Source organism: Otolemur garnettii, unplaced genomic scaffold, assembly GCF_000181295.1.
Source record: "Otolemur garnettii isolate 467f Iridium unplaced genomic scaffold, OtoGar3 scaffold00174, whole genome shotgun sequence".
NCBI classification, from domain to species: Eukaryota; Metazoa; Chordata; class Mammalia; order Primates; family Galagidae; genus Otolemur; species Otolemur garnettii.
The window spans coordinates 2,530,513-2,543,815 of NW_003852569.1; the positions used below are offsets into that span (position 1 = coordinate 2,530,513).

Below are 13,303 nucleotides of genomic sequence, written 5' to 3' on the forward strand. Positions count from 1 at the left end.
GGAGTATGGGGGAGACAAGAGGCAGGGCCAAAGAAAGGGAACAGGAAAAAAGACCCCCGAAAAGCCAACTGCCCTTCAGCTCAGCCCCCGATTGAAAGGAGTACTACTAGATTCCAAGAGACTTTATGGGAAGACTCAGCCCACCCAAAGCCCACCAAAGGCTGTGGAGTTTCCCCCCTCAGCCCTGGATCTGAGCTCGGAACGCCACACCTAAACTGGGAGAATTGGTGACCTCTAGTGGCCAGTGACCAACCTACAGGGCCTGGGGTTGGCCTGGCTCCTCTTCCTCTGACCGAGGCACTCGGCCTAAGGTGATCTGGACTCTTCAGTGTTCCCTTCCCGCCCTCCATTCTGATCTCACTCTGTCTAGAGGTTCCCTCGAGGGCAATGAAGAGTCTGTTTCTCATTTGTCATGATCATCTTTAATAAAAAATAAATTAGTTCTGGGGTGGCAACCATTTTGAGGATGTCGGAACTAGGGGCAGGGGTCTTATGCTAACATTGCTCTTTTCCACCCTCTGTCCAGGTGGCCCCTGCTCTGGGAAGCAGTCTCTCTTTCTAGAGTAAGACAGGGTTGGCAGTTGCTGACCCCTTTCCCTAGCTAAGTAGGGAGTCAGGGATATGGAGGGTAAAGGGAGAAGGGGTCAGAAGCAAAACGATGCGAGGCCTGAACATGAAGTCCAGGGCACAAAATTGGAGTTGATGGGGAGACCACATTAAGTAGTTTGATCTGGCAGAGAACTGCAAACTTTCTTCTCAGCCTAAAAAAGTCTCAGGGAAACAGGTATGGTCTCCTCCCCATTCCTACTCAGTCTGTGAACTTCCTTTTGAAAAGTGATACACATGTATGCACACGTGTACACACACACACACACACACACACACGCAGGCCCAGGTGCACGCCCTGGGTCATATGTGCACACATACCAGCACAGCAACACACAGACCCAATCATATGTCTTGACAGTCACTGTCCATCATCTTGCCACATTTAGTTACTCTGAAGGACATCCTTGGTTACCCAAGGGACATAGAGTGGGCTGATAAACGGGTGACCAATGGTGGTGTGAGAAAACCACAGAGAGTCTCCCGGAACCATTTCAGGAGGGCTCCGGGGAAGACCGCTCCAGGACATGGGCACAAGACCGGCAACAGGTGGCTGTGTAGTAGGGGTAGACGCAGAGCCGGGCCTGTACCACCAGAGGGCAGTGTGGAGAGCTGTCCTTGCACTGATCGTCTGGAGACAGAGGAGGTCAGTGGGCACAAGACAGACACCAAGATGCATTCGTCTGGAGATGCTGTTGCCCACCCCACTGGTTCTTTCTCATCTCCTCCCATACTTCAGCTAACTCCACTTTGTTGGGGGGTGGGGAGAGGGGGCTGTTTACCAGGGCGCTGGCTGCAGGGTTGGCTGTTACAGGGTCGTTTCCTGGAGGGTCGCAGGTGAGGAGGGCATCGGGTGCTGAGGGTCTGGTTGGTGCTCAGGCACTGGACCTCCCTTGTCTGCATTCCCCCCTGGCAGGAGCGAGAACACTGGGGAAACCCCAGACTGTATCAGACTTTTGCTGTGCTCCAGGCTCCTCCAGGCCACTGCTTCCCTCTCAGAAAGGTGGGAGGGCCCTACTGGGACATTATGAAATCCCAAATGGGGTGGCCCCACTTGTCTTCCAAGTCTATAAGAACTGGGACAATGTTAAATCTCAGTGGAGCTTTCTCTGGAGCACAGAGACTTGGAGGGGACACAGTGTGATGAGCCTCCCCACCCCCAGTTCCCTGGAGGCCCAGGCTGAGTAGGGCAAGAGAGCCAGGCACTCACAGGACTCCAGGGTGTAGCAAACCATTGGTCCTGGCAGGCCTGCCCCTGACAGGGCTGCAGGGTGGGGGGCCTGAGCAGGTGGGAACAGTTGCTAGGAGAGGTCACATTGAATTCAGTCCCCAGTTTGGACACACAGATGATGTCTCTACGCTGTGTGCCGGAACCACATTCTGAGGAGCACTGATGTGAGGGAAGGGGAGGATGTTTCAGGGGAATGGAGAATAGAGATGGCTGTCATGTACCCACATGGAGTCCCACTGGGACTGGCACCCCTTCCTGCCCCTCCCAGGCTCTTCATTCACCTCGCCCCAGGGCCCTGTGTACCAGCACCATGTCATCTCACAGGGCCCTAAGCTGCAGGCACGCATGTCGGGGGGACGGCTTCCTTGTGGACAGTTCTGTTCACTGGTTCCTGTTCCTCCTTCCTCTTGGTCTGGCCCAAGGGCCTCCCCACTCCCGAGGCAGACCACAGACCGCCGCTGGATCCCAGTCCCACACTCAGCAGAGCACTGGTGAGAAGGGAGGCTGCTGGTGACTGGAATGGGCAGGGGCTTAAGGATGAAAGCATCCTGGGTCCTGATCCTTGAGTTAGGGAACCTCTCTGGGTACCAGCCATGTGTGGGGACTCTTATCAGAGGTCTAGGAACCTCATGCTTTCGTCACTGATCTCTGAGTTTCCAGGGTCAAGCACACAGTAGGTGCTTGCTCAGTCAGTAAAAGTTTATTGAGCTGTGTTGGGAAGACTGAGAGATGTCCTGGGTGTGGTCATCCGGGACACAGGACTGGAGGAAACCTCAGCTATATCCAACTTTTACTCCACCCCAGCTCCTTAACCCCAGCCCCAAGGGCCCCCCACTCCCTAGGCAGACCCCAGTTCCAAGCCCACCTTTGAGCTCCAGTCGCTGTGGAACCAGGCTGTGGTGCAGGGCCCCATGTCACAGGCCTCTCTGCTGGGGGGTTTTGAGGGACCCAAAGCGCACTCCTGCTCACTCACTTTGTCACCGTTGTTCCCGACACAGCGAACTTGCCGGCTCCTGTGGCCCCGTCCGCACCTCACAGAGCACTGGGAGGGAAAGGGAAATCTGAGGAGCTGGGATTTCTGAGCACCCAGCCTTCTGCTCTGTGGCTTTTGACCCAACCTCTGCCTTTGATCCCCAACCGCCATCACATGGCTTTACAGGCTGAGGAGGAGGCTGAACAGGGCTCTGGGACCTCAAGCCCTGGTTCAGTCTCTCACCTGACTATATAGATAAGGGTTCCTTTTGAGACCCTGTTTGTAAAAAGTTTCTGCTGATGAGAAAGAAAGGTGGTGGGAAAACCACCACTGTAGTTCACAGGTGCCCACTACTCTAGGGTCCTCCAAAACCCAAGAGCCTCCTTGGTGGGGCCAACTCACCTGGCTCCAGGGGGAGCCAACCTCCCAATGGCCACAGAGGCGCAGCTGACAAGGCTGGGTGATGTTAGGCCGGGGGAGGTGTGCACAACGCTCCAGAGGCACTGAGGAGCCACCTCCACCAAACTCCTGCCGGCAGAGCAGCTGGCGGTGCTGGGTGCCAGGGCCACAGGAGCGGCTGCAGGATGTCCATTCACCAGCCTCCCAGCTATAGCACAGGCAGGGCAGGGGAAGAGGCAGACACAGGTGAGAGGTGTAGAGGGTGCCACAGCAGGGGAGAAGAAGGGAGACAGACACACTGGGGGTGGAGGCCCCTCAGAGAAGCACTGGAGTCTGGGTTCCTTGTGGGAGCTCAGGCTGCCAGTGTTTTGGGGTATCTACAGAATGTCAGCCTTTTTTTTTTTTTGAGACAATCTCAAGCTGTCACCTTGGGTAGAGTGCTATGGTGTCACAGCTCATAGCAACCTCAGGCACTCGCCACAGCACCTGGCTATTTTTTGTTGTTGTGTTGCAGTTGTCATTGTTGGTTTAGCAGGCCCCAGGCTGGGTTTGAACCTGCCAGCCCCAATGTATGTGGCCGGTGCCCTACCCAATGAGCTACGGGCACCACCAGCCTTTCTTTTTTTTGAGACAGTCTCACTCTGTTGCATGGGCTAGAATGCAGTGGTGGAGTGATCACAGCTCACCAGCAACCTCAAACTCTTGGGGTTCAAGCGATCTTCCTGCTTCAGCCTCCCAAGTAACTGGGACTAAAGACACCTGCCACACCCCACTAATTTTTCTATTTTTTGTAGAGACCAGATCTCACTCTTGCTCAGGCTGCTCTTGAACTCCTGCTCAACCAATCTTCCTGCCTTGGGTTCCTAGAGTGCTAGAATAACAGGCATGACCCACTGTGACCAGCCTCCCTTTCTAATCTAATATTGTGTCTGCCACCAAAAATGCCATGTTGAATGCAGAGTTCAGATAAGATCTTGGGGACAGCATGTGGGTGTTTGTCCCAGTGGTAGTTGCTGTGTTTCCACCCTCTCTGTGTGCCAGTACTCACTATGGGGGGCAGGGGGAGCTGTGGCAGGTCTCTAGGGAGGCTGGAGGCCTGGCACCCACAGCACAGCTGCGTTCATCCAGTTCATCTCCCGACTCACGAGAAATGCAGAGGAAAATGGGGCGCCAAACACCTACAGGGGGCGAGAGGGCAGCCAGGGATGGCAGGATGGCTCAGAGCCTAGTTTCAGTGGGGTCCCAGATGCTAGCTGGAGGTGGAGTCATGAGTGTCAGGCTGGGATTTGGGCTGAGGGTGCTGGGGATGCAGACATGAAGCCTTACCTTTGCCACAGGATGCGGAGCACTCAGAATGTCCCACTCGTTTCCAGAATCCAGCAGGAGACCCCAGGGGTATCCTGGGGTGGGGTGGAGCAGGCATCTGGGGGATCCGCACCTGACGCTGGAGGGTGCCTGGGGTCCTGGCAGGGCGGGGCGCAGAGCCAGATGGGAGCTCCACCCTCAGGATCTCTGTGCAGGGAGCCCCATGGGCAAGTCAGGTGGCTCCCCACTGCCTCGGAGCTCCCCTCAAAGCCTTTCCCTCCTCTTCCAGGTTTAGGGATCCAGTCTTACCAGGTTGAAGTTGAGAGACAGGGGGCAGTGGGCTGGGCCTCTCAGAGACTGGAGGAGAAGAGATGACATACTGATAAAAAACACCTGGGTTTTCCTCCTGAAAGATCATCTGGTGAAAAGAGAGGGTGGTGAATGTTTGGGGTGTCAAGAGGGACATGCCACCATCTCTGTCTCCCATCGTGACACCCACAGCTCTACCTTTGGAGACCTCTCTCCCCAGCAGCACAGCCGCCCCAGGCCCCAGACTCACATAGACATCTACAGGCTGGGTGGTGGGGCCCTCAGCTGTTAGGCTCTCCCCTTTGCCCTCCTCCCGAGGAGGACGGTGATATCTGAAGACAGTCCCACCAGCTGTGTAGGACCCAGGGGGATCCACAGCCCAGTTCCCATTGATGATGGATTGGCCCCCAGGCCCTCGAAGTGCTGCAGTTGGGAGATGGGAGATCAGAAAGATTCAAGGTTAGTAATACCTTCCTCCTCTCCCATTTCTCGAGCCTATAGAAGCTCCCACTCTAGGGCACCCCAGGCCCTCTCAGCTTCTGGCCTCCACCAAGGGAAGAAGGCCTTCTCCTTGTTTGGCTTGTTCACTGTGCTGAAGGGGGGGTGGGGGCAGGCAGAGTGGAGAGATCAGGAAGGGCGCAGAGGCAGCCCATGCTCACCAAGGTAGTTGGAGCTGGGCCGAAGCTGGGCAATCTGGAGCTGGGAGGCCCCAGCAGGAATCCTCAGAACCTTCTGATAGCCCAGAGGACCCCCTCGGTTGGTGAGATTTCCCGAAACAAGGCGACAGGTAGAATCATCACCCCCACAGACTCCACAGCCATCTGGACGCCTGCCAGAGCCAAGGATCCCATCACAGCCAGGGCTCTGGAGAGAGTGAGATGAGGCAGGGGCCACGCGGAAGCCAGACATCACCTCACACCCACCCTGGTCCACCTGGGACCCACAGTCACCACCTGTGTTGCTGTTTGTGCTACAGGTGAGAGCATGTTCCTTTGTCACCCCCACCACCTCCAGCCAGACACAGGGACGCATGTATGAGCCTATTAGGGTCAGGGTTTTGCTTAGCCCACCTTGACAAGTGAGAATCTTCCCTTGGTAATCTTAGTCTGTTTGGTGTTTTGTTGTAATCAGGAATGTGTGTGTGCTTGGGTGTGCACACTCTGTCCTCCCTCACCAGACAGTGTCCAGCCACACAGATGTCTGGGGTTCCAGGCTGACACAGGGTCCCATCCTGGACCTTTTCGGTGTGACGGACATAGAAGCGGAAACCACGGGGACGGCAGTTCAGTTCACAGCGTTGGGAGCCCTGGACTAAGGCACAGGATAGAGGGTGGTTAGCTGGGGCATGTGGGGCAAAGCCCAAAGCCTGGCAGCAGCTTTGCCTAGATGAGCTATGAGCACTAGCTCACTACGGATAGAAGGAACATGACAATTCCAAACAGTGAAAAGCTGGTCAAGTCAACTGAGGTCACTAAGACCATCAAGGGAGTTCTGAACTGAAAGAGGAGAGATCCTTAACACTGATGATTATGTGAGCTCAGAGTTCATGAGAGCTGGTCCTGGATCAAGTTGTCATGGGCCTAAAATCAAGTGGATGGCAACTTGGGAGCACTTGATACAACAGCACCTAGGATCCATGGCACCCCCACCCTGCTGTCACCACTGGGGAACATCTCTCCAACCATGGCCCTCTTGTGTAACATCTACCCCACCTCCAGGGATGGACTTCTTCCTGAAGAATCCAGATAAAGTGAACTCTGGACAACTACCCCTCCTAGGCTGACCATCTACAACCATCCAGCAGCTATAATGATCCTGTCTGGAAGCCCTTCCCCTTTTCAGGCCTGTGTTGAGTCTCCTCACCCCAGCCCTAGGGAAAGAAAGAAGGGCCTACATGGAGAACAGGGGGCTAGGAATCTTTCAGGGCTGGGAGTAACCAAGTGTCTCCTTCCCCCCTTTAGCCCCAATCCTGAGCCTCCCCTGCCCAGCAGTTGAACTAGAAACCTCACCTTCTGTGAAGGGCTCCCACTGGTACAGCTGGCCCATGAATTCCTGGGAGTCAAAGGCTGCACACTGCAGGGCCCGGGGGTCAGGCTGCTCAGGGGGGCAGGGCTGAAGTGGGGGATACAAAGTAGTCAGAGCTAGGGAGGGAACAGGGGTGTGGGTCAGGACTGAATTTAGGGAGCAAGAGGGAGGGCTCCGGGTATGGAAGAATTCTGAGGCCCCTACTCTGAGGGGCCAGATACCCAGGCCCTTCTCCCTCAGGTCCAGACCAGTCAAGCTGAGAACCCGGACTTAGTGTCAGGGAAGCAGAAGTGGAAGTCTGGGTGGGGGTCCAGGAAAGAACTCACTGCTTGACTGCAGGCTCTCAGCTGCTCACTTTCCCCAGAACATCTTGGGACAAGGCTACTGGAAGCAAAGAGGCTCCACAGGGAGCTGGAGTGGGGGCCAGCACTCAGCAGAGGCAGCCAGCCATCTGAGTGGTGAGGGACAGACTGTATGCCCCTGTGAAGATTCCCCTCAGATCTCCCATGCCCCTGCCTCTGCCAGCTCCGTCCCTGAGGTACAAAAGGGAAAGGATCGGGGTATCTCCCTGATACCTGGGGACTGGCCCAACCCTGAGAACTTTGGATTCTCTGCTGAAGGGTTGCATGGAAGAAGCCACTTTCTGTTAAGGAGGGAGTGGGCGAGGTAGGCTCTGTGCCAGCAGCCTTGGCTCCATGGTGGGGCTGTTGGGGAGCCTGCCTGGTTTGAGGGGACACTTCTGTCTGAGAAGTTTCAGGGCTTAGGGGTTCTACTGGCGGTGATGGCGTGTAGACAGACAGTTCTATAGGAGGGAGCTGAGTTTGGGGTCTGTGGTTTGCAGAGGTTGGCTCTGCTTTTGGAGTCAGGGATGGAAGGGACTCCTCCCCTCCAGAAAAGGTCTGGGAAAGCTCAGGTCTGGGCGGCCTCCGGGGGTGCCTGCGGTTCCGATGCAGTGGCAATGCAAAGGGCACTCTTCCATAGCCAAACATTCCTGGCTTGATGGGGTCTCGAACCCGGGACCTGAGAAGGTATTATAGAAGACACGGGGTCACAGCTCTGGCCATCTCTTGCCCTGTGTCCCCAGTCTACTTCTGGGCACCAAAGATTAAGTGTTCCTAAGCCATGTGTCCTTTCCACCCTTTTCCTTCATTCTGAGCCCCACCCCTTGCCCAAGGCCTCCCTTAAAGCCTCACCTCCTGGCCCCATGAATCTCATGAGTCTCCTCTCTCCCTACTTGGGAAGCAGGACCTCGAAATGGGCCGCCTCTTTCCCGAGGCTGTGGCCTGTAGAGGGGGATCGTTTCTCGGATCTGGGGTCTGGGTCTCTGACCTGGAGAAAGGAGGGCTTCTGAGTGTCTTGGGGGCTGGGGGTGGAGGGGCAGGCTTGGATGGAGTTGAGCTATAGGAAGCTGACATGTCCGGGTCCTGTGCTGCACTCCTATCCCACAGGGCTGGGAGCAAGAGGCCCACTGGTCCCAAGGTCCCCAGACACCCTCAGGGCTCTGGCCCTCCTCAAGAGGTGTCTGAAGAGATTGTCCAGACAACACCTAAATAGAGAAAAAAGGTCAGACAAAATTAGGATAATCTTAGAGGGAATTGTACAGAGTACCTATCCAGTCCAGAGATTGAGGCTCTAGGAGTTGTTACTGGCCCAGAGTCATATTCAATACTAGAGGCAAGGCTGGAACTTGGAGAGAGCTGGTGGAGAGGCTGGGTGGGCCAAATGTGATTGGAAGGGGCCTTGGCTTAGCAGAGGCTATGGAAAATGGAGGCGTGGCCTGGAGAGGTTATGGGAGATTGGGGGGGGTGATGGGATCACAGACAGGCAGCAGCTGCTCACCTGTCCAGAGGTCAACTCCAGATCCAGGCAGAGCTGAGGGAAGGACAGGAGCAGCATCAGACACAGCTGGGACCTGCAAGCCAGAGGCAGGAGGTGGGGGGGGTCAGACTGGACCCAGAGGAGGCGTTGCAACACTGCTCCCTCCCCCAGCAGGCACCCCACTTCCTGACAGCTTCTCAGAAATTAGAAGCTGGGCAGGGCCTATGGCTTAGTGAGTAGGGTGCTGGCCCCATATACCAAGGGTGGCAGATTCAAACCCAGCCCCGGCCAAACTGCAACAAAAAAATAGCTGGGCATTGTGGCAGGCGCCTGTAGTCCCAGCTACTCGGGAGGCTGAGGCAAAAGAATCGCCTAAGCCCAGGATTCGGAGGTTGCTGTGAGCAGTGTGATGCCACGGCACTCTACCCACTCTACCGAGGGCAATAAAGTGAGACTCTGTCTCTACAAAAAAAAACAAAAAAAAAGAATTAGAAGCTGCTCACCATTTCCCCTACTCCTCCCAGTGGTTCCCTTTCCCTCACTTTTAGAGGCAGAGCTATTCCTCCACCCATGTGTCCCTCTTACCTGCTCACCCACTTCTCCATACTCCTCCCTGGATTGTCACAGGGCTGGCGAGGAGGGGAAAGGACACAAACTCTACTCAGGCATTCGGATGAGGAACTGTGCACGCTGCAGGGACAGAAGCCTGGTGGCCCCCTCTTTAGGCTCTGGCTGGGAAGGATGACTCCTCCATGGACCTCTCAGAGAGGATGGATCACCCTTATGAAGCTAAGGGTGGGAGCAGGAAGGAATGTTGCCTTTGTTCATCCGCAGAGGCTACAGGGTGGAGTCTGACCTCAGCCTCCCAATTTAAGACTCACACTCCCTCCCCAGGGTCCTATAAGAGCTTCTCAGCTCCTCCCTAATTCCCACCTAGGGGCTGCTCTGGGCTAACTCAGGCACACACAGGCAGGCTCTTTCCTAGGGTGGTTTTCCATCCAGCTCCCATTCCTGCCCCCCAACGGTAACTAGAAAGTGAGGAGGAAGGCTAGGGTTAGAATATGCCAGACACCCACTCTGAGGATCTGACAAGATACCCCTTGGGTTTTCCAGAAGCAAGACCTTCCCAGCCATCCCTGTGGCTACCTGCCTCCCAGCTTCTCCTCTTATCTAAGCTTAGGGAACAGGTAGGCACATCTCTGCCTGCCTCAGACACTTTTTGGCCAAGGGATAAACTAAATGGTTTAAGCTCTAGAGAAGAAACCAGTGATTTAACCTCCCCTATGGGTGCCAGCAACCAGCACTGGTTCAGCGAAGGCTTGTTTCCTGCGCAGGTATAAGGGCTGGGGGAACCTGGGAAGGAGAGGTGCAGCTGGGGCCGCCCTTGTTCCCCGCTCACAGGCCTCACATTCTGGAGAGCCAGCCAGTCCGTCCTGAAGTCTAGCTTTAACACTGAGGGAGTGTGGCCTGCAACCCTCCCCTGGCCTTAAAGCTTGACTCTCTCTACCCATCCCCTTCCCACCCTCACCCTCATCCTACTCTAACTTCTGCTTTCCAGGAAAAAAAGAACCATTTCTGTTGGATCTGAAAGGCACCCAGGAGAGGAATCCAAGGAGTCATTGCAGAGGTGGGCCGGCTCAGGGACAGGAAAATGACAGAGGGAAGAGTAAGAACATTCAGTTCCACTCTCCTCCCCTCCCTGACAGCCCAAGGCACAGGAATTTGAGGGAGGGATCAGAATGGCTAAGCCAGAATGCGTAGGGTCACCTTGGCTGCTTGGATTTGGGGAAGGGACTGCTAAAGGCCACTTCTTGCCCAGGTTGGGCTTGGCACTGAAGTCCCCAAGTCTGCCCTGACAGGAGTGAGAAATCAGATTCTCTGGAGAAGGGCCTGAGCTCCACCAAGACCTTCAGCTGGCTGTCTGACTCTGTTACTTGAGGTTGAAGGGAAGGAGAGTTAGGGGTCACTGTCTGCTCCTTCTCATGCCGGGTCCCTTCTCTAATCCCTCTCTGCTTCTGCTTCTCTCTGCCACCCCAGGTCTCTCCTTGCTTCCTCTCTGCGGGTCTACCCAGTACACATAATCCTGTCCTGGGCCGGGTTTGGCTTTGGCAGTTCCCTGGAGAAGTGAGGGGTGGGGGTGACGTGAGCTCCTGGGGCCCAGGCCAGGCCTGGCTCCCTCTCTGGAAAAGTCCCATCCCACCCTCCCCTGCACAGCTGGGCAGGGGGCCCATACCCCCTTCCTCTGTGGAACATGATACACATTTATGCTTTTCACCCCTTTTCATGCCTTTCATCTGGTGTCTCTCGCTGCCTGGGGTAAGGAAAGTAGAGGTCAGAAGTGGTGCTCGGGGCCAGGCTGGACCCTGGTCTGAACAAACCTGGGCTCCTCCTGGTCACACCCAACTAGCCAGTGAAGGTCTCTACCTGCACAGGACTAACCCCCTTCAGCCCTGGAGGGACTCACCTCTGGGTAATGGGGTATTGCTGGGGGAGGAGGCTGGACAGTATGTGTCTGGGCTCTGGTGGAGAGTCCCTGTCCTGCTTAGAATTCCTGGTCCTCCTAGGGCCCTCCACTGCAGGGTCCTGGAGGACCATCCCAACAGGTGTCTTTTCTTCCTGGTCAACCTCTTCCACCATCAGGCCTGAGCTAAATCAAGGACACCCACCTGCATCCCTCCAGCCCTATCCCTAACCCCAGGAGTGAGGATGGGGTGTTGAAAGTACACGCCCTCCAAGAGCCCGCAACCAGAGAAGGAGGGCGGGAGGAGTTGGAGCGCGCAGGGAAGTCTAGAGTATGTTTTCCAATTTTACTATGTGACTTAGTAGGAATTTTGGCTCATTCCCCGCCTCGGGCGATGGGGCCAGAGTTCCAAGGGATCAGACCCCCTCCCCAGGAATTCTACCCCAAGGGTTGGAAGATCTTTCGAGGCAATCAGAGCTGGAGATAGGGTCGTGGCGGGGGGTCGAGCTCTCTGCTGAGGGAGCGGGGCCGACGTGGGCTCGCGGAACGGGCAGTCTAACGGGATCGCTGGAGAGTACCTATCCAGGCGGCGGGACGAGGACTCAGGGAGGGTCCCTACCTGCTCTGCGCGCCCCCAATGTCCGGTTAACCCTTCTGCGCTCTCTGGAGGCAGCCTTGCTCCGCGGCTGCCACTTCGGCCCCTGAGACGGGCTACGGACACTGCCGCCTCGGGCCGCGACTCCGCCCTCGCGCCCCGCCCCCGCCAGCGCCAGCGCCCCACCCGCCCGGCACGCGCCCCTCAGCGGCCCAGGGATGGAGCCGCTGACCCCGCAGCCCTCGCCGGCCAGGGCCACCCACGCGGGGACTGCGGGCCTCGGCAGCCCTTGCGCGTCTGGGCGCCCCCGGACGACTAGAGGAGGAGAAGCCCAGACGGTCCCATCCTGGATCCGAGGCAGCTGTCGCTCGTGGGCACTGTTCCTGGGCCCGCCTGGGGCCCACGACTTCAGCGCTCTGGGCTTCCGGACCGGCTATGGGAAGGCGACGGGACGGCCTCGAGGGCCTCCACGGGACCGGGTAAGCCTGCGGCTCGGCGGCCCGCACAACCCGCGGGGCCGAGAGCGGGCTGCGCCCTGGACCCCAGTAGCCCTGAGTGACCCCGGATCTGCGTCTGTCAAGGTCCTCTCCTCCATGCGGTCTCCCTTGCAAACCCAGTTACCCTGCCTCTCCCACGTTGGGCAGCGAACCGTGCGGTTCTGGTTGTGGGGGACCTCTGTGAGCTTCTGTTTCTTCATCCGTAAAATTTTATACTGAGGACTTAGCAGAAAGAAAGCGCGCTGACCTATGAGTCAGACTGATCTGGATTTGAATGTCAGCTCTAGCACCTGCCAGTTCTGTGTTCTTCGAAGAATAAATACTCCAGCCTCTCCGTGCTGCAGTTTCTTTACCTGTGAAATGGGGCTAATCTGATACGTGAGACAGGCTTGGAGATATCTGTTTATGCACCCCAAGCTGGGTAGTGTTGGTAACATCTGGGGACGGGCGCAGGGTTTGGAAGGAAAGAAAAAGGCTTTTGGGGCTTGGAGCCTGTAGCTCAGCTGCAGGAGCGCTAGACACATGCACAGAGCTGGCTGGTTGAACCCAGCCTGGGCCTGCCAAACAGCAATGACAACTGCAACAACAACAACAAAAATAGCCAGCGTTGTGGCGGGCGTCTGCAGTCTCAGCTATTGGGAGACTGAGGCAAGAGAATCATTTAAGCCCAAAAGTTTGAGGTTTGTGAGCTCATGGCACTCTAGTGAGACTCTGTCTCAAAAAAAAAAAAAAAAGAAAGAAAGATAAAATGAAAAAGGCTTTTTGGCCGGTCCTGGTGGCTCACGCCCGTAATCCCAGCACTCTGGAAGACTGAGGTAGATGGATTGCTTGAGCTCTCAGATTGGAGACCAGCCTGCGCCAAAGCAAGACTCCTGTCTCTAAAAATAGCCGGGCATTGTTGCCGACTCCTGTAGTCCCAGTTACAGGAGTGAGGCTCTTTCTGTTTTTTTCTCTGTGTTAGTATGTTGTTTGAATTTTCTACCCATAAGTATTATCCATGTATTAGTTACCTTAAATATACACAAAATGATTGGCACAAATAGATAATAAATGGTCATTACTATTTTTAATTTTTTTTTTTTTT

The 13,303-nt window shown here is 55.9% G+C and overlaps 2 protein-coding genes across 2 annotated transcripts; both read right to left on the reverse strand.

The window, feature by feature from the left end:
- Positions 1-426: 426 nt before the first annotated feature.
- On the reverse strand, positions 427-11,799 carry ADAMTSL4 (ADAMTS like 4). Its single transcript, XM_012811756.2, has 18 exons — positions 11,747-11,799; positions 9,252-9,455; positions 8,688-8,760; positions 8,042-8,394; positions 7,175-7,868; positions 6,833-6,935; positions 5,998-6,134; positions 5,483-5,687; positions 5,074-5,246; positions 4,824-4,932; positions 4,536-4,721; positions 4,258-4,387; positions 3,213-3,417; positions 2,703-2,879; positions 2,119-2,325; positions 1,817-1,996; positions 1,389-1,533; positions 427-1,237 (listed from the first exon to the last, which is right to left on the reverse strand). Exons 2-18 carry the CDS (start codon positions 9,269-9,271, stop codon positions 1,101-1,103), a joined length of 3,234 nt encoding a protein of 1,077 aa, XP_012667210.1. The 5' UTR covers positions 9,272-9,455; positions 11,747-11,799; the 3' UTR covers positions 427-1,100.
- Positions 9,324-11,338, reverse strand: LOC105888056. Its single transcript, XM_012811739.1, is given in 6 exon segments — positions 9,324-9,356; positions 10,195-10,238; positions 10,241-10,302; positions 10,434-10,701; positions 10,704-10,908; positions 11,333-11,338. Coding segments are annotated over 6 exon segments (618 nt in total).
- Positions 11,800-13,303: the final 1,504 nt, after the last annotated feature.